This window comes from Mytilus galloprovincialis, chromosome 4, assembly GCF_965363235.1.
Source record: "Mytilus galloprovincialis chromosome 4, xbMytGall1.hap1.1, whole genome shotgun sequence".
In the NCBI taxonomy this organism is placed as follows: Eukaryota; Metazoa; Mollusca; class Bivalvia; order Mytilida; family Mytilidae; genus Mytilus; species Mytilus galloprovincialis.
In genome coordinates, this window is record NC_134841.1 from 3,822,084 (window position 1) to 3,846,603 (window position 24,520).

The 24,520-nt window shown below is 33.5% G+C and overlaps 1 protein-coding gene across 2 annotated transcripts in view; it reads left to right on the forward strand.

Moving 5' to 3' along the window:
• LOC143071156 (uncharacterized) overlaps positions 1-24,520 on the forward strand; it is a 51,153-nt gene that overhangs the window by 12,542 nt on the left and 14,091 nt on the right. For both annotated transcript variants that reach the window (XM_076245292.1, XM_076245293.1), the window contains exons 8-15: positions 843-907; positions 7,660-7,808; positions 8,270-8,973; positions 9,730-9,801; positions 11,432-11,754; positions 12,304-12,417; positions 13,100-13,198; positions 14,677-14,825. In XM_076245292.1, the coding sequence (XP_076101407.1) occupies positions 843-907; positions 7,660-7,808; positions 8,270-8,973; positions 9,730-9,801; positions 11,432-11,754; positions 12,304-12,417; positions 13,100-13,198; positions 14,677-14,825 (1,675 nt within the window). The remainder of the gene's footprint in view (positions 1-842; positions 908-7,659; positions 7,809-8,269; positions 8,974-9,729; positions 9,802-11,431; positions 11,755-12,303; positions 12,418-13,099; positions 13,199-14,676; positions 14,826-24,520) is intronic.

A 24,520-nucleotide genomic window follows, 5' to 3' on the forward strand; every position in this document is an offset into this window, starting at 1 on the left:
TACTGCCAAATATTCTCTACTTTACAGACTTTTGGTTCATGTCAGATATATAGATAATATAGCAATGCTGGCCGAAGGCATCGTTAACATAATCATCCTGATCTACAGATCACCAAAGGCAAAGGCCATCCCTACATAGGATACAACATCCGTTTACAAAATAATTTGTACACACATGGATAATTTTGTATTGGATGAACTTTTTTTGAACGAACCCTGCTCTTCAAGTATAAAGACACAGAGTAACGTTCGTCATATCATGATTTCAAAGCTTTCAACATCAGTTTCAAACAAATGCTTTGAAACTCCAAATGCAAGTGTTCATGTCAAACCCTCACATGATACCAAACGGACTAGACCTTATACGGGAAAATAAAAACCTGAGGATTCCGGTAAAAAAGTTTTGAGCGCGAAATACAAATAAAAGATTTTTGGTAGGAATGAACAAATAAAATAAAATAAAATCTTGCTGGTAAATACAAATAAAAGATTTTCAGGCGGAACAAATATATAGGGTCGGTCGGTAAAGGGCAAACAAACAATATTTTAATTTAAGCCAGACTAAATGACACAGAAATTAACAGCTATAGGTCACCGTACAGCCTTCAACAATGAGCAAAGCCCATACCGCATAGTCAGCTATTTAAAGACTGTTTTATTTAATAGATAATAGATTCTGAGGGGAGTAAGATCAGTTAGCAGGTCACATGTAACTTTTGACAAAGGTAAAGGTCATTCGTGGTAGTTATCAAATATGTTGAAAACTGAAGATTATAATTATGTTTATATATTTATTAATGCATATGAATGTGAAAGAATAATTAATTAGAATTTGATTGTAGAACCAGATAAACCAAGAATTGAAATTACATCAAACTATTCTATCCAGTATCAGAATAATTCAAATGTAAGTAGATTCATTGGGTGTAATTTATTGAAAAAACAAGTAAACAGTAGTGAATGTTGTTTACAGGGATATTAAAATGGAAGAATGACAATAAAAGTTTGAAGTAACTAAGAAAGTAGTGTGTAAGCTTTGAATGGTGAATTAATACCTTTTTGCCAGTGCTTTGCTTTGGCTCCAATTGGCATTTCATTTGCGCCAAAAAAATCTTTCATTTGCGCCAAAATAAAACCTGTCGTTTGCGCCAATGTCACAGGTAAATAGTATAAAATATATATTTAGAAAAGAATTTTGATAATAAAGGCCGTATTTGGTTTGCATCATTAAACATATTCCTCAGAAATCAGTCAACATTAAACCATACAAGTAATGTTGAAACCTTGCTTAAACATAAACTGTTATAAATCAATGTGATCATAAAACCTAATATAAAACATAGAAGAATGCACTTTATACTGGAGTAAAACATTGGGACAGTTCTAAGCATGATGCACAATAGTAAAGTTATAAGTCTATCCTGGCACAAAACTTGTAAGCAACGATCCTGATGTATTCATGTCTGGAAAATCCCCCCTCTAATGTGCATACCATATTGATCCAAAAGATAGTCCCGCAGTCCATGTCAATTGTTATACTGGCTTTGCAAGGTTTTATTTCATTTGTGGTACCACTAAACGACTTGTCTCCATTTTTGGGATACAATTGCTTATACCATTGGCTAAGGGCAATGCCCTGACGTCAACAGTTTTATTCTAAACATTAAGGAACATCTTTGATATTTCCCTTGACTTATATGCGTGTTTTTAAAAACAAAGAAAATCAGAATTAAGCAGTATTTATATTTAGTGTTTTTATACTAAAAAGTATTAAAAAGAGGGGGGGGGGGGCAGGAGGATTTGTTTTTGATCGGTTATTTATTTTTGTAAACTAAGAGGACAGATTATTCATTTTCTGCACTATTGAAGCAAGGTTTTTCATTAAAGCAATGGACTGATTATTCATTTTCACCACTATATATTTATGATATTGGAAAACATACAATTTTTAAATGATTTGTTTATTATATATGACATGTATAGTCAAGTCATTATGTGCCATTTAATCAGAATTAATCATCATCCATTGCAGAAATGAATCATTTATATTCCCAACTGCATATACATGTATTGCATACATACATAGTATTAAATTTGGTTGTAACTAGCCTCTTTTTAAAAGTATTGGCAAACATATTTCGGTGAGCGGAGCGAGGCAAAAAAAATTTTTGAAGCGTTTTGTAGCCACTGAAGGCCCAAGAACCTATAGAACAAATGATGCAAAATCATGCTTTCTGGGTGTTCAGAAGACCTTTTCTTAATCTGAAAATGCAAGTTTTGTTTTAATAATTTTTTGGGATACGATTGCTTTCAAGCAATCTGTAAACTTTTACCGCTGACTCAGGGCTGCATTCCCTCACTTCAACTGTTTTATTCTAAACATTCAGCAACATCTCAGATTCTTATGATTGTATTGCTTTAAAAGGTAAAAACAGGCAAAAGGATTGAACATAAACAACTTTCCTGTAATGTTCTTCTCATAATCTTCATGTTTGATATTTCCCTTGACCTATATGCGTGTTTTTAACAACACGGAAAATCAGAATTAAGCAGTATTTATATTTAGTGTTTTTATAAATTTAGAAACACGTCAGAGGGAATTCCCCAGTTTTGATAAATGCGAGAGTTCTCTGAATTCCGATAATTCTATTTCTGTCATATAAGAACTGAAGTGGAGTTTTTCCAGATTTTACCGTTATGAAACTAATATTTGATACTGTACTCTCCGATAAAGAAATGGAGAACCATTCATCATATCATTTAATAAACGTTCTTGTTCCAAATTGCAAGTTGCGGGTTTGTTTATATATTAATGCGCATGCGTATAGTTTTCTTGATTTGAAGGGGTATCAGATTGAGTGGTTGCTCTGGATTCCCCGCTTCATTGATTAATTTGAAACTCATGGGATTCTTTCTATGTCTGTCTGCTATTGAGGGTTATTGTTGTTGCATAATTTTAAATCATATGCATCATTTAAATTAAAATAAATGTAGTCCATAGTTTACCTAACACCCCTTCAGCCGAAATGGAGTCTTCCATATTATCGTTCGAGTTGTCTCCCTTCCGGAAGTATTTTCCGTCAATCGAAATACAATAGCCAATACGACTCGTCAAGAAAAATTAACTCGTTAGATGTCGATAAACTTCGTATTATATTCAGAACAATCTCAATTTAAACAGAGGAGTGTGTACGGAAAGGAGTCATGCCCACTGACCCAAAGGAAATTAATATTTAAAGAGTTAGAATTGGGGTTTCTCCTAGAATGGACGGTGATACCTTACCTTACCAGGAAATCTTTCTCCGTCCACTTCGGGACAACCTCATTTGAGTAGTCAATTTCCACCACCACATCTATTTACACTATTTTACACACATTATCGGTAATTATGTAATACACTTGAGTACGGAGATATCGATGTTTCATATTATCCTCCATGCATCACTGAATTAGCAATGTTTAAAATAATTTCAACATTATACGAGTATATACAGTACACTATTTGACAGGTATGCTCTCGGCACAACAACAGTATAAGATACGAAGTGATATACCTTCTCCCACTCTCAGTGACTGCTGTGGAAAGTAAACTTGGAATTGATAGTACAAAAATAACACAATAAGTACATTGCTCATACACTTGTATCCGGGATTGGCTATTTTTAAAGTTGAGTGACTATTCAGATTATTACATTTTGCATGTGCAATTAAATTAGTTTTGAAAATAATACTATCCAGCTGTACCAGGGCTGCCAAAAATGCGTGAGACTCACGCATGTTCATGCTTTTTTGCGGCAGTATCCTTGGATCTATTTTTTTCCCCTCTTTGATCTTTTCAATTTTGGCCAAATCTCACGCATTTGCTTAATGAAAAGTTGGCAGAACTGCTATACATGTGTCAATGAAAACTATGGCAATTGTATCCCTCAGAGCATTCTGCTCTTTGATTGACAATATTTTGGTCTCAAAGCAAAATGAATAAATTCAGTGTAAGACTTAAGTTTCTAGGGACAAGATCAAAAGACCAATGTGCATGATAAAGCAAAAATGGAATTCACATAGTTAAGTCTGTGGCTGCTGTTTTTTTTTAAACTCATGATCAAGTTCATAACAAAATTACTAGATTACAAAAGGAATGCAACACTAACAGAATACAATGAACAAAAGACAATTAAATAAGAATCATTGATCCCGAAAAAGCAGGGCTACATCTGAGAGAAAACTGAACTTGCTTCTTGCAAGGCACTTGCCGTGAACACAATTTGATATGGAGACAAGCGTTTGGTTTTGAAATTTCCTACATGAGGCATATACCTCAATGTAGTTACGGCCCTGTTAAAATAAAAGTGAGGTAAGGTTTCCTGAGACAATATACCTTAAGTTAAGGTGGTACCCAACACTTTCATCAAAATTAATTTGGCTCATTTGATTTTCATAAAATTTTGTCAAATTATTTACTTTGACCCTTTAACAAAAATCTAAAAAATTCAAAAATTTTGAACCAGCCGTTTTATCAGAAAAAATACACTGGTTATATTGCAGTTTGACAAACACCAATTTTGATCATTGAGAAGCTTAATATTCCTTTTACAATACAACGTTATTAAAACGTTCAGCTGACTTTACAGAGTTATCTCCCTGTAGTGTTAGGTACCACCTTAAATGAAACCAATTTTCAGACATTTCAAGTATATTTGAATAATATTTATACTTTTATTATTAAAAAAATTGGGAAGTGTTTCCCGATTTTTTGGGGGAAAAAAGATGAATTTATGAAGAATCTGGTGCCATCTCATACTTTCAATTAGACCTGCTGAGTTATTTATTTTCAATACATTGCAAGTCAGGTAATTTATTTTCAAACTACCACAGAATAAACCATTTATTTTTGTGATTATCAAGGCTGAGTTATTTATTTTCAAAATCCTCCTTTGATATTGTACTTCCATAAAGAAATAGAGAACCATCTAGGTCGTTAAATTAATTAACATTTAATATACGTTCTTGCTTCAGGTTTTTTTTTATGTAATTATGCGCATGCGTATATTTTTCTTGACTTCAAGAGGTATAAGATTGTATGGTTGCTCTGGATTCCCCACTCAATTGATTAATTTAAAACTCGTGGGATCCTTCCTATGTATGTCTGCTATTGAGGGTTATTGTTGTTGCATAATTTTAAATCATATGCATCATTTAAATTAAAATAAATGTAGTCCACATCGTAAAGGTGTAACTACAACACCCCTTCAGGCGAAATGAAGCCTTCCATATTATGGTTTTGAGTTGTCTTCCATCCAGAAGTAACTTCCGTCAATTCTGAATCTAAATACGATACAACATGTTGAGAAAAATTAACTCATTCTGTCGATAAACGTCATATTATATTAAAAACAATTGTAATTTAAACCGAGGAATGTGTAGGGAAAGGAGTCATGATCACTGACCCAAAGGAAATTAAACATTTAAAGAGTTAGGAATGGTGTTCCTCCTAGAATTAACGTAGGAAAAATTATAGGTGATAAGAAACAAAGTGAAATACCTTCTCTCACTCTGAGTCTCAGTGACTGCTGTGGAAAGTGAACTTGGAGTTGATATTACAAAAATAAAACACAATAAGTACATTGTTCATACTGTTACACTTGTATCCGGGATTGGCTATTTTGTAACTATTCAGATTACGTTAATTACATTTTACATGTGCAGTTGAATTAGTTTTGAAAATAATATTATCTGACAGTGTATACATGTGTCAATGAAAACAATGGCAATCATATCCCTCAGAGCAATCTACTCTTTGATTCTGAAGATATGATCTAATGATCTAAATGTGTGCTCATAAAAAATTACAGACTTAATTCTTCTGTTTACACAATGGTTTATGTCTAAAGTGAAAATGTCCATCTTGACCCTTCGAACATGTGAACACTATATATAACTAGATATCATTGAGATGGGAGCCATCTCTGTGGGCCCCGCTGTGAATAATGTGCATTAAAAAATTGTATCTTTACCATAGGACATGGGTTTGTCAACTGAAATCAAAGTTTTTGACCTTGACCTTTGACCTAGGAAGTTGTAAATAAATTATGACACACCCTTTGGTGTTGGTTTATATACATGTCAAGTATAAACTTTGAAATGATAACGGTTCTCAAGATATAGAGCGGACACGATCTTTACCATAGGACATGGGGTTGTCAACTGAAACCAAAGTTTTTGACCTTTAACTTTGCCCTAGGCAGTCGTTCATAAATTATGACACACCCTCTGGTGTTGGTTCATATACATGTCAAGTATAAACTTTGAAATCATAACGGTTCCTAAGATATAGAGCGGACACGATCTTCACCACAGGACACAGGGTTGTCAACTGAAACCAAAGTTTTTTTACCTTGACCTTTGACCTAGGAAGTTGTACATACATCATGACACGCCCTCTGGTGGTGGTTAATAAACATGTAAAGTATAAAGTATGAAATCATAATGGTTCTCTAGATATGGAGCGGACACAAAGTTAAAGTGTTACGGACGGACGGACGGACGGACAGACTGATCACTATAGGGCAACCCGCCTTTGACCTAGGAAGTTGTACATACATCATGACACGCCCTCTGGTGGTGGTTAATAAACATGTAAAGTATAAAGTATGAAATCATAATGGTTCTCTAGATTCGGACGGACGGACAGACTGATCACTATAGGGCAACCCGCCTTTGACCTAGGAAGTTGTACATACATCATGACACGCCCTCTGGTGGTGGTTAATAAACATGTAAAGTATAAAGTATGAAATCATAATGGTTCTCTAGATTCGGACGGACGGACGGACGGATGGATAGACTGATCACTATAGGGCGACCCTCCTAAAGGCGGGGCCCTATTTATAAACCTTAGTGACTCTCAGCTTCAGAAATGAGTATGGCATTGAACTCCCTCAATTATCCAGGGGGGAATACTGTAGAGACAAACCTTTTAGAGCAATGAATACTTTTCCGTTATATCTTGCCTGAATTGCCTGTAAAATGGCACAAATGAAAGATTGTAATTTTCAAAAATTGGCGCAAATGCAATGCCCCTCTTTTAGCATGAATGCAATGGGGAAAAACATCATGTCAAACAAATGAAATAAAGGTCATCTTAATAAAAACACTTTTTAATGGCACTTTTTGTAATAAAATTACAAATTTGTGTCAACATAGAACAGGCTATTATTTAAACTTGGAATTATTATTACTTGTGCTTGAAAATTTTATTAAACTCCATGTTTATTCTGTACTTTAATGTTCTGTACTGAACACAACACATTCTATTACAAAAAAGATAGTACATTTTCAATAGAATATACTGTGCCGCGCACAACACTATCTATACAAAATGCATTGTATGGAAACTGTTATGAACTCTCAAAACATTGTAATACCAAATAAACCTGGAATTTATTAAAAATTTCAAGCACAAGAAATTTTGCAAATTCCATTATTAAAAATAATTCCAAGTTCAAATAATAGCCAGTTATAGATACAAAAGTTAAAAAATCAGTCTTATTGACATTTTTAGAAATATCTTACAGACATAATATCTACAAAGAAATGAGGTTTTTTTTTAATAATATGCTGAAACACATGTTAAACTTTAGTGTCTGATTTCCTATCTTTTAGTCATCAGAAGAAGAAAAAGTTGAAAGGGTAACAGTACTATTAAAAACGATGGATGAGATCTGTAGTATAATAGGAAAAGTTAGTACCAACGACCTAATGTCTGTTGTATGGCAGGATTATTCCAGGCTCCAAACCTTGTTAGCATTAAGGTAGGAACTCTAATCATTTAATACAAAGACCTTTAACATTCTTTGATATCGCTATGGTATAGTAGATGAACAAAAGCATTTTGATATCAAACTTCCAAGTGAAAACATCAATTTATTTTTGAAGTACAGTTTGTATAATGATTGTTTGAATTGTTTTGTGCTTAGATGTGAAAAAAGGAAAAAAAAACTTTTTTGGATTTATTATTGTTTTTGTATACCATTTTTCACGGATAGAGGTTGTCCATTAAATAATATGTTCAATGTCAGATGTATAAGTTTTCTATAGCTTTTGTAAAACCATGAAATCAAAATATCCATGAAAAGACCATTTTTTTTTAATCCACCGAAATTGGTACCCACAAAACTAAATGAATTCACAGTATCTCCCATCATGAATAAATATCCCTCGACATGATGCCATCTGTAACAGAAGATTTGTAGTACCAACATTAATTTTGTAGAAAGAAGATAACAGACCAGTCATCTGTGGAGGAAACTTGTAAATTTGTTACCCAGAAGTCTAGTCTGCCTGGAAATAGAGATTCCAAGAAGAGTCCATCTTTTCCAAGATCAACTAGTCCATCATTGCTTTCACCTAGAAATATATCATCTACCTCTACTCCATATAACTCATTGAATCCATCATCTACAAGATCAATTCAGTCCAAAAAGGTGTCTGGTATTTCCTCGTCTGTGATAACTTCACCTTTTACTTGTGGTGAGAGTTTCTTTGAGGCGGATGCTCCAATGACACAATCCCATGCAAGTTATATTTCCTCTGTCAGTAAGAACTCACCTATGACAAGCTTCTCACATCTAACAGAAAACCACACAAAGGGAAGTAACTTTGCTAGTCCTGTGTTCAATTTTAACAAAAATGCTGCTAGTGTTTTGAAATCAAATACCTCAGACTTTGAAAGTTATGCTTCGTTTAATTCTTCTCAACCTCAGCCAATGGATGATGACATAGACTTTGGGTACAGGATATCAGAACATGTGCCAGATAAAAAGAATTGTTCAGTTGGACCAATGATAAAGAACAATAATGACTTTGATACTAATTTCTCTGATGATGATTTGTTTGCTGTAGAAGACTTTGATGATGAATTCACAGAAGAAATGGATTTACCAAGGATAGTAACACCTAACAGACAAAACAAACCTGGTATGTGATACAGTCAGACCTTTTTAAACAAACCTGGTATGTGATACAGTCAGACCTTATTAAACAAACCTGGTATGTGATACAGTCAGACCTTATTAAACAAACCTGGTATGTGATACAGTCAGACCTTATTAAACAAACCTGGTATGTGATACAGTCAGACCTTTTTAAACAAACCTGGTATGTGATACAGTCAGACCTTTTTAAACAAACCTGGTATGTGATACAGTCAGACCTTATTAAACAAACCTGGTATGTGATACAGTCAGACCTTTTTAAAGAACCACCCTGTCTATTTCATCAGTATGTGATACAGTCAGACCTTTTTAAAGAACCACCTAATCTATTTCATCAGTATTTGTGTCTTCAGATTACATGTACAACTCTAGCATTTGGGACTAAATATTATTCACCTTTTCTATCTTTTTTTCAAAATTAATGTTCGTTACATTTTTTACTATTTTTTGAAATAGACTCAAGAATTGAAGCTTGCTAAGTGAGATTACAAAGAAAAGTACATATATATCAGCTTCAATGTAAATAAAGAAAGTTATGAATGTTGTACACAGTAGCGTATCAAGAAATTTTCGTAAGTGGTGGCCCACTGACTGTCTTAGAGGGGACCCACTCCAGATCAACCAAATTTTTCCCACGAAAGGAGGGCCCTGCCCCTCTAAATCTGCCTATGGTCATGATGATACACAATATACAAGTTATTTATTTTGATTGTCAATCTTTTGTCTTTTCCACTTTCAGGTTTATTGGATGTAACCCCAAACTTTCCAAATAGAATTTCACCTAATACCTCTTCGACATCAAAATACGAAAGTAAGTTTATATCAGCTTAATGTGATACAAATATTTTAATGAATGTGTAACCTTTTTTTATATGGTAAGATGGGTTCTTTTTAGTTATTCATATTTGATTCACCTATTATTACTTGTGCAATAGCCACACAAAACTATTATATTAATCTTGCATTACTTTTGCAAAGACTTGTTTTGTATAAATTTATGGACTGAAGAGTTCCAATTATATATTTTTTTCTACACAGACACAAAGAATTCTATGTGCCACAAAGAAGTACAGTGTAATCTGTGTTATCAGACACACTGAGGGACCAGAAAAAAACGTCTGATTAAGCAGGGTGTCGGAATACTCAGGTTTATTTCTGCAATAATAGGCATATTTTGGAACCATGAAAATGTGTTGGTTAAAACAGAATGTTGCACTGTCCTATATAAGTCTTGGATCACTTTGGTTTAGACTTAGTTGTGTATAAATGTATGGACTGAAGAGTTCCAACCATATGTTTTTTTTCTACACAGACTAAAATAGAATTGTATTTGAGCCACAAAGAATTACTATATTAGTCTTGCATTACCTTGGCTTAGACTTAGTTTGGTAGAAATTTATGAGCTGAACTAATCCACCCATATGGTATTTTTTTCTACACGGCCTCAGTTTTAATTGTTTCTGAGTACCGTATTGACTTTCTTTTATCTCTCCTCAGCTCCGCCAGTTCCAGCTCAGAAGTTTGTGAGTACCGTATTGACTTTCTTTTATCTCTCCTCAGCTCCGCCAGTTCCAGCTCAGAAGTTTGTGAGTACTGTATTGACTTTCTTTTATTTCTCCTCAGCTCCACCAGTTCCAGCTCAGAAGTTTGTGAGTACCGTATTGACTTTCTTTTATCTCTCCTTACCTCCGCCAGTTCCAACTCAGAAGTTTGTGAGTACCGTATTGACATTCTTTTATCTCCCCTCAGCTCCACCAGTTCCAGCTCAGAAGTTTGTGAGTACGGTATTGACATTCTTTTATCTCTCCTCAGCTCCACCAGTTCCAGCTCAGAAGTTTGTGAGTATAGTATTGAATTTCTTTTATCTCTCCTCAGCACCGCCAGTTCCAGCTCAGAAGTTTGTGAGTACGGTATTGACTTTCTTTTATCTCTCCTCAGCTCCACCAGTTCCAGCTCAGAAGTTTGTGAGTACGGTATTGACATTCTTTTATCTCTCCTCAGCTCCACCAGTTTCAGCTCAGAAGTTTGTGAGTACCGTATTGACATTCTTTTATCTCTCCTCAGCTCCACCAGTTCCAGCTCAGAAGTTTGTGAGTACGGTATTGACTTTCTTTTATTTCTCCTCAGCTCCACCAGTTCCAGCTCAGAAGTTTGTGAGTACGGTATTGACTTTCTTTTATCTCTCCTCAGCACCACCAGTTCCAGCTCAGAAGTTTGTGAGTACGGTATTGACATTCTTTTATCTCTCCTCAGCTCCACCAGTTCCAGCTCAGAAGTTTGTGAGTACGGTATTGACATTCTTTTATCTCTCCTCAGCTCCACCAGTTCCAGCTCAGAAGTTTGTGAGTACCGTATTGACATTCTTTTATCTCTCCTCAGCTCCACCAGTTCCAGCTCAGAAGTTTGTGAGTACCGTATTGACTTTCTTTATCTCTCCTCAGCACCACCAGTTCCAGCTCAGAAGAGTGCTCAGAAGAAAAGAGATGATGAAAACAAAGTGTTTGATAACTGTAACTTCCCTCATTGTAAGGATATGATGAAGATCTTCACTACTGTGTTTGGTCTCAGATCCTTCAGACAGAATCAGCTGGCGGCCATCAATGCTGCGTTACTGGGAAATGATTGTTTTATACTCATGCCTACGGGTGGTGGTAAAAGTTTATGTTACCAGTTACCTGCTCTTGTCACTGGTGGTGTGTCCATAATCATATCACCACTTAAAGCATTGATACAGGATCAGGTCACACGTCTCAACTCAATGGAGGTTTGTAAAATAAGTCCAAAGTATATTTGTAGATTCTTGAAAACATACAGGTAATGGATTTTGAAAAACAAGTAGATAAGATTATGATTATTTATGGGTACTACAAATAAAAGCTTCTTGAAATATTTTATCCTGCTTCATTTGAACATGATGTACCATTTAATGTGTTTCTGATTCTTTACTCTTCAATTTTATGTTTACCAAATACTTAATTTGCTGAGTAATAATAGTCAGCAATCTGTGTCAGTGCATATTGATTTTATTCGGTATAATGTCTTCAACTGTCAGTTTTGAATATTTTCAAGTGTGAGTACAGTTCTCGTATAAAGATATTTTTTTCCTCGAGATTTACTCATATGTACAAGGAAAATAACACTAGGAAGGGTTGATACAAGTACTGAGAATTTACTACATTTCATGTTGTAGAGTCAAATACATGTAGTTATTATTATTAACCTAAAATATGGTGTTGAATAACTTTTTTTTCGCTACAAAACAGGTATCAATTGATTCATAAAGACTTAATTTATATTTGTTCAAACATTACAGATTCCTGCTGGACAGTTATCATCAGACTTAGACGAACAACAAACAGCCTTCATGTACAAGAAACTCCATTGTAGAAAACCAGAACTTACATTGTTGTATGTTACTCCTGAGAAGGTTAGATCAACTTCTGTTAAGTAATGAAGGATATATTTTTATTGTAACTGTTGTCAGTGAGGTTAGTTTAAAAAACATTTATTTTTAGTGGATTGGGAAACAAGTTATAGCAACTTAAATTAATCCCCTTCAACTTTGCGGTTGTGAGTGCTGCCTTGTAACGGCATTAGCCTGCTCTTTTTGAAATCTAAAAGGGTGTGTTTTATGAGCAAGAGATATTGCTCTTTCTTAATACAGGTCAGCCATTTATTGCCCCTTTCTGAGGGATTATCATCGTTTCAAGACCATACTCACAAATGGTGTCAAGAGAGAGCCGAAATTTCAGTCCCTGAAATTTTCTCCCTTGAACGTGATTGAACCAGGAACCTTTGTGTTAGTAGTCCGATGGGCTAACCACTACACTATGCTCTCATATGAGGTTCAAATTATATTCTGTATTGCTGCTTGCTGTTAAATGGATTTTATTGTTTTTATTGCTGTAAAAAATGGTTGGTTCCTATAAGATTAGATAAGATAGGACATTCTTTATTTAAGAATCAAAAGGTTCATATATACTTGGCATAAAATTATCTGTCATAACCAGATAAATTAAAGTTCAAATTCTTTTGATATTTGTGATGAATGTTAAAATTATTTATGTACACTGTTACAAATGTTTAGATCAGGGTTTTTTTTCCCACAGATATCTGCCAGCAATAAACTTTTGAGTTGTTTTGAGAATCTTCACCAGAGAGGACAATTGTCCAGATTTGTAATTGATGAGGCTCACTGTGTCAGTCAGGTATACTGAAATAATTAATTAAGTTGATTTAAATTTGAAGGTTTAATATACAAATTGTTATTTATCAGTCAAGAAAGATTATTAAGTTGTTATTTAGGAAGAATATTTCAAGTGCAAACTAACAAATCTTGTTTTGCACTTTGATTCAATAAGAATAAGAAAAGTTTACGGTCAATCTTGACACTCATACAGAGCAGAATGATTAATACAAATGTATGATATATATATACATTTATCATAAGTTTAGTAGTAAATGCAGTAGTTTTGCATATTTGATAAATGGCCTGCTGTTTAATTCATATCGCTCAACTTTGATGCGCACCCTTTATCGCATTCCCTTTATCACACCCCTACCCTTTATCGCATACCCTATAGTTTTCATATTTTTTGGCACACTAAATGCAACTATAAACAAATACAAAACACACAAAATATTTTTAAAACAACAGCACGCAAATTGTAAGGTAACCCAGGTGCTTCCGATAAGTAATTGAGCAGTTCTTTTAAGGCTTTTGAAACAAGACAAAAGTAGAAATGAAGATAACCCAGTGCTATGGATCAGAAAACAGTTCATATAATATAACTCTCCTGTTGAAATATATGATAAAGCGTATAAAACATGGCAAAATCTGTATCACATGCCGTATCATCCCGAGACACCAATATCAGCCCAAGGGCCTTTATTCTCTATATATAGATATACAATATAAACAGGGTTATCAAATTCTATGATTATATTTCAATTAAGGATGTTTACTACTCTGTTTCAAAATAACAAGTTGCTTTAAAAGATTTTTTTAAATTAATAGTATATAAATAAAGACACTAATTAAGCAGAAAAAAATGAAGGGTTCATGTGCTTAATTTCAAGATATAAGCCATTTAAAATTTGGCAAGAAATAATTCTCTCTAGATTTTTCATACATTTCACATTGGCACCATTTTCTTTTCAAAAACAAAAATATAACAAGGATTTTATAAGATTTTCCAATATGGCTTTTGAAACTATATTTAAAAAAAATATGGAAAAAAATAGGGTTTAAAAAATAGGGAAAAAATAGGGTAAAAAATAGGGGTTAGTGAATGGATAAAATCAGAGGATTCTGAATATCTGGCAAAAATTCAATAACAAGAGAAGTGAACTTCCTTCAATAACAAGAGGAGTGAACTTCCTTCAATAACAAGAGGAGTGAACTTCCTTCAATAACAAGAGGAGTGAACTTCCTTATGATTCCTCAGTGTTAGACAGTCAGTTCTAATTAGATCAAAGAGTTCCAATAAGATCAAAGAGTTCAAGTTAGATCAAAGAGTTCTAATTCTCCTCAAGATCATCTTTGATACTTTAGCTTCAAAATTTTGTATTACAATAACTGTTATGAAATTTATGTGTACAAAATAGACAAAGAAATACGAGTCTTAGATTTAAATATCAAAATGTTTTTGATCAAGTGCTATAATATGAACATTCTTGTTGACAGTGGGGTCATGACTTCCGCCCTGATTACAAGAAACTGAATATGTTAAAACTGAGATTTCCTGGAGTTCCTGTGATGGCGTTGACAGCCACAGCTACCCCTAGAGTTAGAAAGGATATCATACATCAACTGGGAATGAGAAATCCTAAATGGTGAGGAAAATTTTACTCCAGATAGAAAACTTGTATATATTCAAAATGTAATTAAAAGGAACAGAAACAATTACAAATTTAATGATATGGAACACAAAGTAATATTAATGTAGTATAAAGGAACAGAAACTATTACAAATGTATTGACAATGAACACAAACTAACAAATGTAATGACAAGGAACACAAACTATAACAAATGTAATGACAATAAACAGAAACTATTACAAATGTTATGACAAGGATCACAAACTGACAAATGTAATGAAAAGGAACAGAAATTATTACAAATGTAATGACAAGGAACACAAACTGACAAATGTAATGACAATGAGCAGAAACTATTACAAATGTAATGACAAGGAACACAAACTATTACAAATGAAATGACAAGGAACATATACTTTTACAAATGTAATGCCAAGGAACATACACTATTACAAATGAAATGACAAGGAACACAAACTATAACAAATGTAATGACAATGAGCACAAACTATATAAAATGTAATGACAAGGAACACAAACTATAAAAAATGTAATGACAATAAACAGAAACTATAACAAATGTAATGACAATGAACATATACTTTTGCATTGTAATGACAAGGAACACAAACTATTACAAATGTAATGACAAGGAACACAAACTATTACAGATGAAATGACAAGGAACACAAACTATTACAAATGAAATGACAAGGAACACAAACTATTACAAATGAAATGACAAGGAACACAAACTATAACAAATGTAATGACAATGAGCACAAACTATAACAAATGTAATGACAAGGAACACAAACTATAAAAAATGTAATGACAAGGAACACAAACTATAAAAAATGTAATGACAATGAACAGAAACTATTACAAATGTAATGACAATGAGCAGAAACTATTACAAATGTAATGACAAGGAACATAAAATGACAAATGTAATGACAAGGAACATATACTTTTGCTAATGTAATGACAAGGAACATTAAATGACAAATTTAATGACAATGAGCAGAAACTATTACAAATGACAAACTATTACAAATGAAATGACAAGGAACATATACTTTTACAAATGTAATGCCAAGGAACACACACTATTTGAAATGAAATGACAAGGAACACAAACTATTACAGATGAAATGACAAGGAACACAAACTATTACAAATGAAATTAAAAACCAATTGTTCAAAGAACAATTGAAGGTCTTTCAACCAATAAGGATCTATTTAGATATGAAAATATTAAAATTCAGTTGAAAATGTCAGTTCCTATGGCTTAATGATGTATAAATATGAATTTTAAGCAAAGGTCAAAATCTAGAACGTCCAATTAACCTATGACCTTGACCTCAATTTCAAGGTCATAGACTAAACATCTCAAATAAAAAGACACTAGTTCCTTAATATGTATGGTTCATGAGTAAAATCACTTTACGCATAATTCTTAATATAAGAGGGGCGAAAACTCCCTTTTATTGTTTACGCACCCTCGCAACCAAAATTTATAAGTTACGACATGTCGCAACTAACAATTTAGTAAAAAAAAATTGTCGATATCTTATAAGGTTAATGAAAAAAGGTGAAAATAAGCCAAAATCAAAATTAAGAATTTGACCTTGACCTTTGACCTTGACCTAATTTTCATTTTTTTGGACCAAGGATCTTAAATCAAAAGACCTTACACTGGCAGACCTATTTGGAAAATCACCGTGATTTTTGTAAAAAAATCGGTGTTTTTTGGACAATCTGCGCGGAACGGATAATAAATAGAGGTTCATCGTAAATTTTCCGTTTTACAGAATATTTTGCGGTTCTCCGGAGATTTTCCGTGTCTCAGGGAATTATCCGTTTGTCCGATAAAACGGGTGTGTATTGAGTCATTGATAGAACCAGTGATGCGTGAGCGACGGTTATTAAAAGGTCGGTTGTATAATCCGTTATGCGTGAGCGACGTTCAATCATTAATTGATCGTTGTATAATCCGTTAAGTGTGAGGGACGGTTGTATTGAGGTACAGATTGTGATATATGTAGAAGTTTACAGAACTACTAGTATCATTAATCGATTGAGATATAAGGAATTTTCAAAAATTTATCACATAATGTTTCTGTAAATTTAGAGAGAAACAGATTATATATTTCTCGGGGTGAAAGGTTTACTTTTATGATGGAAAAATACATGTGTATTTCTGAGGCCGCAGATCATTTAAACTTCATTGGCAAATAGGAATTTTTAAAACGGTCTTGATCACCTGCTGATCCATTAATCTTTCAGAATGAAATGCACATTTATACCTCTTGGGGTTGAAGGCATATATTAGCAAAATTAACAATATGCTACGATGAGATAATAACAAGTTGCGAATTTTAGTCCGAATGTGTATATATATGAGCATATGGACATACATTCATCTTTATAATTAATTAGTTCATCTGTCATTTGTTTTATTAAATTACTTTTCAATTGTGGTATAAATACAATTTTATCATTGTGTAAGACGATTTGAGAATAATGCTTTCATCGTTAATACTTCAGAAATTATAATTGATTCCAGAACCGTTTATTGGAACAAAAATAAAATGAACGGCCTGGAGGAAGTTCTAACCTTAGTTGATATCAGGGGTTAATTGGTATAGCAGTATGTTACGTAATACAACGATCGTCGATGCATAATATGCATGTATGTATATAGTATGCATGCAACTGGATTTCGACAACTCGTGGGTTGTCTTTTAGACAAAGAAGTTCCATTTTAAAGATATGAAAGTACGTCAATGCACGTCTTGTAAACTAATCTGTTACTTTTTGAAATATAAATAAGTTATATTTAAAAGATTGGATGGTTATTTCACACGTATCAAAGTTCTTCTGTCATCATTACTGTTTTTCAATTATTTGAGAGTTCGATCTTAAAACTAAGTTCGTCCTGACATTTATGGAATATTTGCCACTGGAAGTTAAACAACCAACAATCAATCATCTTATTACAAAATTTAAAATATGCCTGAGCGATAATATTCTTTTAAATTTTAATGTGAAAGACAGTTTCTCCATTTATAAGAAGGCACTTCCAGGTCTAATGTTAAGTGTATCTACATCCCGGGATTGAGATTTATTTATTATACTAGCAAAAAAAAAAGAAAAGAGAAGAAATGATGATACGTTTTTTTTTAATAACTAAATAATTAACGTTAAAAATATATGTAATTAACTTGATCTAAAACTTGACCTCGCTCATAATAGAGAATGTTAAAAATCAATTGTGTCGACTGCACGGGATTGTCCAACGGCGGGAAATACCCTGTAACTATAAACACAGGTGATGTTACTGACCGATTGTGGAATGTCAACTCGGGGTTAAAGTGATGTGTAATGATTGTGCGCTTGAAAGTTGAGGCTCTAGTAGGTTCATTTCAATTGATAATCGATAATCTAAAATCATTTTTTTTTCAAATCAACGATGAAGTTTTGGATATTATGGAAGGGATTTTTTTTAAGGACAACGGAGGTACCTTAAAAATCTATAGGAAAATATACAAATAAAATAATATAAAACAATTTCGAAGGCCACAACTTGTAATCTTATAAATCAATGATAAAGCGACTTCATCAGTATTAACAGTTATAAGATTGCAATCAGATGACTTTTAATTTTGTTTGTGTTACTGGAGTGGGAGCGTATAAGATTACCTTATATTACAATGTTTGTTTATATTGCTTGACCCTTATGGGTGTAATTTTGCAATAAAGATTAAAAATATATACTTTGGATGTTCCATTCTCAGCATTGTTTCTGGTCTGTCTGTTCGTTTGTTCGTTCGTCCGTCTGTCCCGCTTCCGGTTGAAGTTTTTGGTCGAGGTAGTGTTTGATGAAGTTGATATCCAATCAATTTTAAATTTAGTACACATGTTCACAATGATATGATCTTTCTAAATTTAATGCCAAATTAGAATTACCTCATTTCCTCAGTCCACTCAGGGACTTTCTATACTAAGTAAAGAAAGTCCCTGGTCTGTTAAACATAGAAAATGATAGTGCGGATTGGGCATCCGTGTATACTAGTGACACATTCTTTTTTTTTAATTTATTAAACTTGTTCTCAGTGGCAGATCCAGATTTTTTTTATGTATAAGGAGAGGGGAGAGTAACTGATAATGTCATGAGAGGACCAGCTCCAGTCATTCTCAAGTGATTCCCTATATAATCAATATTTATTTTTCAACAAAAGGGGGCGGACACCGTGTCATTCCCCTTTTATAGCCGACTGAGAAACTCAAAGGGCTGTTTAGGCAGTCAATGTCGTCAATAACTTCTATGTGTTGTATAGCCAGTCATTGAGTCAGTGTCGTTAAAAACTTTCATGTATATCAATCAATCAAATCAAGACTATCAAAAACTCCCATCAACGCCATTCCCCACTAAATCCGGCTCTGGTTCTATTAATTTCATTACTTCTTCAACATACTAGTATCGGGAGCATGTGAGTATGGTAGCACTTCGTAGATAGGTCTGTAGTTTTGCATGTATGACACTAACAGTTGGCCTAACGTATTAGAAGGCCAGGGTTGGAAGGTTATTCAACATTCTGTGGCTCAATTGTAACTATATTTTCTGTGAAGTGCTACCTAAGCCGTGTCCTGGTGAACCCTACCCATTTTTTTCAAAGGATTTTCCAATAGCACATCGAAACACTTCCAGCATTCTACATTTTTTTTCACCAAAAAAATTGTACCTGAGCATAATACAGGTCATGAGGTACATTTGTTTGAGGAGGGGGTTTCAATTACTGTTTAATTTCCTGTTACTACGAATTTTCGGGATTTTTTTTTCATCAGATTTGCCCTGTTTTCTTTTCTTTTAACTCCGTGTAAACCCTCACACGCGATGTTTACAGAATTATTTGTTTGAAAAATTAAATTTGTTGTATTACCTCTTTTATCAAAATAATATTTAGTTAGCTTTATTAGCGCCTTTTCAAAGTCCAAGCATTGAACATTGCAAACACATATAGATATTTTCAAAAGAATTAGAAAATATCTTCCCAAACAGAGAGATATTTGCCACTGGTCTTTACCCAGTTAACGATTCACTCTTAAATGCATTTATCAAAAAACGATGGGAAACAGAAAAAAACCAGACTATATCTTTTGGATAAACAGCCAAGGACATTTCCAGACATGAATATAACTGCATGGACCATCGCTTACAAGTTTTGTGACAGAACAGGCTTACAACTTTACTATAGTACATGTACAGTGCTTAGAACTCTCATAATTTTACTCCAGTTTACATAGTGCATTATTTTATGTTTTATGATAACAGAACTGTGTTTTATCAAGGTTTATCATGACTCGTATGGTTTTATGATAACTGATTTCTGAGGAATATGTTTAATTAATAGTGTAAACTTTATTTAAAGATACGTTTTTTTCCAATTGGCGCTAAAGAAAAGCGCCATATGAATATTCATGAACCTACAACGATTGCTCAAAATCGTTATTTAAAAATCCTGTTTGTGAGATGCAGATTCATTTCAATACCGAAATTTCGTCTATATATTAAGTTTCACAAGTGTATAACACGGAGAAGCTATCAGAAGGTACATTACTCCCATTTTGTTTGGGTGTGAACCATCGATGTTTACAGCAATATCAAAGAATAAGATGATGATGGTAGAAAGAACTATGGGCGTCATGTGGCAAATATTACATGCATATCGGACCATGAGTTGTCAATCTGTATGAAAAGATTTCCAATACAACCATATTATTGAGAAGGAATGTTTACATGCTCTCGTACTAGTATTACAGGGTTCTTGTGTCGTTCACCTTAGACACACATCTTTTTAACGATGTTTAAAAAAAAAAGACAGAACCAATTTAATGTCATATATCCCTATTTTGTAATATAACTATAACAAGAATACCCCTATTTAGCGGACAAGCAGTTTATTCTTTTTTCTGTTATTGAATATTGAATACCAAGAAGGAAAATAAATCCCGAAATTAATTTGAAACTTTGATACTCAATAGTTTTCCAGCAAAATATTCACATAAGTTAAATATCGACCTGTATTTAATTCAAATAAGTTCTCTTCTTCTTCTTCGTCCATCGACATCCCATGATAACATACTGTTGTCATACGAGGACTAGTTTATTTACAAAACTTTTAACCCAAATAAACAAAATGTATGTTTCTTTCTTATGTTCAATGTAAAAATGTATATAATTTTGAATTGCAACTATTTATTAGTTCCGTAACTTTCTATCAAGGCGTATAAAACAATGGTCGATAAGTGCGTATATTTTTGTTAAATCAATATTTCTTGTACGTTTCAAACTGTCCTTCACTTTTGAGAACGAGTACTTACATTTCCCCAAATTTACCCTTGGAAAAAATGTGAAAACAATTTTTATTTTATCAAATCTTTTTTTTGGGAATTATTTAGATTTTTATAAATAATATTCTTTACAACAGAAATGTAATTTATAAACAAGCTTATGCGTTTAGTAATGACTAGTATATCGGACACGCAAGACAGAGATTTATACTATACACCTGATAGTTCAAAATGGAAAGTTTCAAGTTATCGGTCGTATACACTGATCAATACCCTTAGAAGTGAAGCGATGCATGAACTTGCAAGTCCGACAGGAAATCGCTTGAATACCTGAACGGGTCACCTCACAATACATTTGGGAGTAATACCTTTAGCCATGCTGGTGATCAGACAAGGGAAGGTACAAATTTATTTAAATAAGTTTATTACATAAAAGAATTATGAACAAATTAGACTTTCGAAAATAATTTTCACGGAACACTTATTTACGCCCATTTATGACTTTGAACTATGACTTTTTCACCAATTCCCATATAAACAGTTAAAAACGACAGACCTTGGTTACCACGGTATAGCTGACTTATATTAACCCTTAAACCAAATTTCAGAAATCCTTGTATTGTAGTTCCTGAGAAAAATGTGACGAAAAATTTTCAACTTGGCTGTCATGTGTAAAATCAAACAAGTGTTCGGTAAACAGGAAGTTGTTGAGTGATGAATCTGAAAACGCATCAGCTGACTTATATTAACCCTTAAACCAAATTTCAGAAATCCTTGTATTGTAGTTCCTTAGAAAAATGTGACGAAAAATTTTCAACTTGGCTATCATGTGTAAAATCAAACAAGTGTTCGGTAAACAGGAAGCTGTTGAGTGATGAATCTGAAAACGCATCAAGTTCCAAGTATAGCTGACTTATATCAAGCCTGAAACCAAATTTCAGAAATCCTGGTAGTGTAGTTCCTGACAAAAAATGTGACGAAAAATATTCATGGGACGGACGGACTGACTGACAGACTGACGGACGGATGGACTGACGGACTGACGGAAGGACAGACAGAGGTAAAACAGTATACCCCCCTTTTTTTCAAAGCGGGGGTATAATTAAATATTTTGCAATGCAAAGCTAGTTGTGTGCGATGATGCGTAGCTGCATGGTAGATTACCACGTGAATTAGATCATTTTGATTATCTTTGAATTCACCACAGTCGCTTGAATTTTAGTGATATATGTATGAAAAAAAAATTTAAAAAATACTGTTATATGTATAATATATATAACAGTATTTTTTTAATTTTTTTTTCATACATATATCTCTAAAATTCAAGCGACTGTGAATTCACTAACACGTGGCTGTTGACACATTACACACAATATACTTAAAATACCTGGGGCAATTTACACTTCTGGTTTATTGTCCCTTTAACCAGCCAGTGTATCTGTGTATGATGTATTTATCTACCGTGCAAGGGTTGTGTAGCCAGTCAAGGTCGTTAAATGTATCTCTAGCTCCATTGACAGACTCCCATAATATATTCGAAAGCGGATCCCGGATTTTGAAAAAAAGAAGGTGGAAGGACGTAAAGACAACATTACAAATTGGACTAGTGTACATATGCAACATTCAATCTATTTCTTGTGTGACAGTTTACTGAATGTCAAACCCGTGTTCAATTTATTATTTTGATATGGTTCCATCATTCGAAAATAAGTTATTAAAATCTCAGTAGGCTAAAAAAAAAACTACTGGATTTTACCCACAGAGTGCAACAAACACAGGTCACGGAAATGGTCTCTACTACTTCAAACTTTGGCACCCTAAAATGAAATCTAATCAGTCAATTTCACGGTATCACAATTTCATGTAACAGAAGAAGATGGTGCCTTGAAGATAGCTGAGTAAAATAAATATTTTTTTAAACAAGATATATGTAGGGAGCTCTATTTTTAACCAACCCGCGCATGAACAGATTCATTTTTCTTGTATTTACTTCCTGAATGACACGACTCTAGAAATGTTTGCCACTGGACATCAATTTAAAAATTAAATAGAATTAGACAGTCATGCTCGAGCAAATAACATTGAGAACGGAACTTTATAGCAAGATATATACTATAGTGTATACAGATTGTATTTGAACACATACGAGGGTCTTGAATATTGTCTTATAGTTGTTAGTAATTTTTCTGTAGTCTTCATATTTTCCCCCATTATTCTATTTCTTTGTTTTCTTGGTGTCTATTTTATTTACTTTTTTGGCCCTTTGTTGTGCACTTTTTGTCCATATATATTCTCTCTTCTTCTATATAAATCCTATTCAAACCCAAATAAACATACACAATCAAAAGGTTCAACTCAAAACCCTAGTTGACTTGTCATTCATGGAGTTTTTCTCAACCGTTGAGAATATAACAAATGCTAAATGAGTCCGTTTAAAAAAAAGATGTGGTGTGATTGCCAATGAGAAAACTCTCGTTAAGAGACCATATGCCACAGAAATTAACAACTATACATGTAGGTCACCGTACAGCCTTCAACAATGAGCACAGCCTATACTGCATAGTCGGCTATAAAAGGAGAAAAAGTCTAGGAGTCCATTACTGATATTACATATATATATGATTAATGTATCACGTATACGTCTGATGCTTAATTGTTGGCTCTGCTGGAAGGCAAAATATTTAGCTCTTTACTGACTAGTATTTAACAACTGAAACTAGATAAGTTATGAAAATCAAGGAATCTATACATGCTATAACAGCAAATTTGAACGGAACCAAAACGCAAATTAGTAAAATAATAAGTATACAACTTGCATTCCAGCATTTTAATATTGGTAATTATTAATGATGTAATGCGTAAATAAGTTATCCTACACAGTGGAACAAATGGGAAGCCAAAGTACGTTTATGTCTGGATTAATCTTCTGCAAAAACAATGTCATTTTGTTTATTTTATCTGGTTAAATCTTCTGACATCAGACTCGGACTTCTTTAGAACTGAATTTTAAATGTGCGTATTGTTATGCATTTACTTTTCTACATTGGCTAGAGGTATAGGGGGAGGGTTGAGATCTCATAAACATGTTAACCCCGCCGCATTTTTCCGCCTGTCCCAAGTCAGGAGCCTCTGGCCTTTGTTAGTCTTGTATTATTTTAATTTTAGTCTCTTGTGTACAATTTGGAAATTAGTATGGCGTTCATTATCACTGAACTAGTATATATTTGTTTAGGGGCCAGCTGAAGGACGCCTTCGGGTGCGGGAGTTTCTCGCTACATTGAAGACCTGTTGGTCTATTGAAGACCTGTTTCTGCTGCTGTTTTTCTATGGTCGGGTTGCTATCTCTTTGAC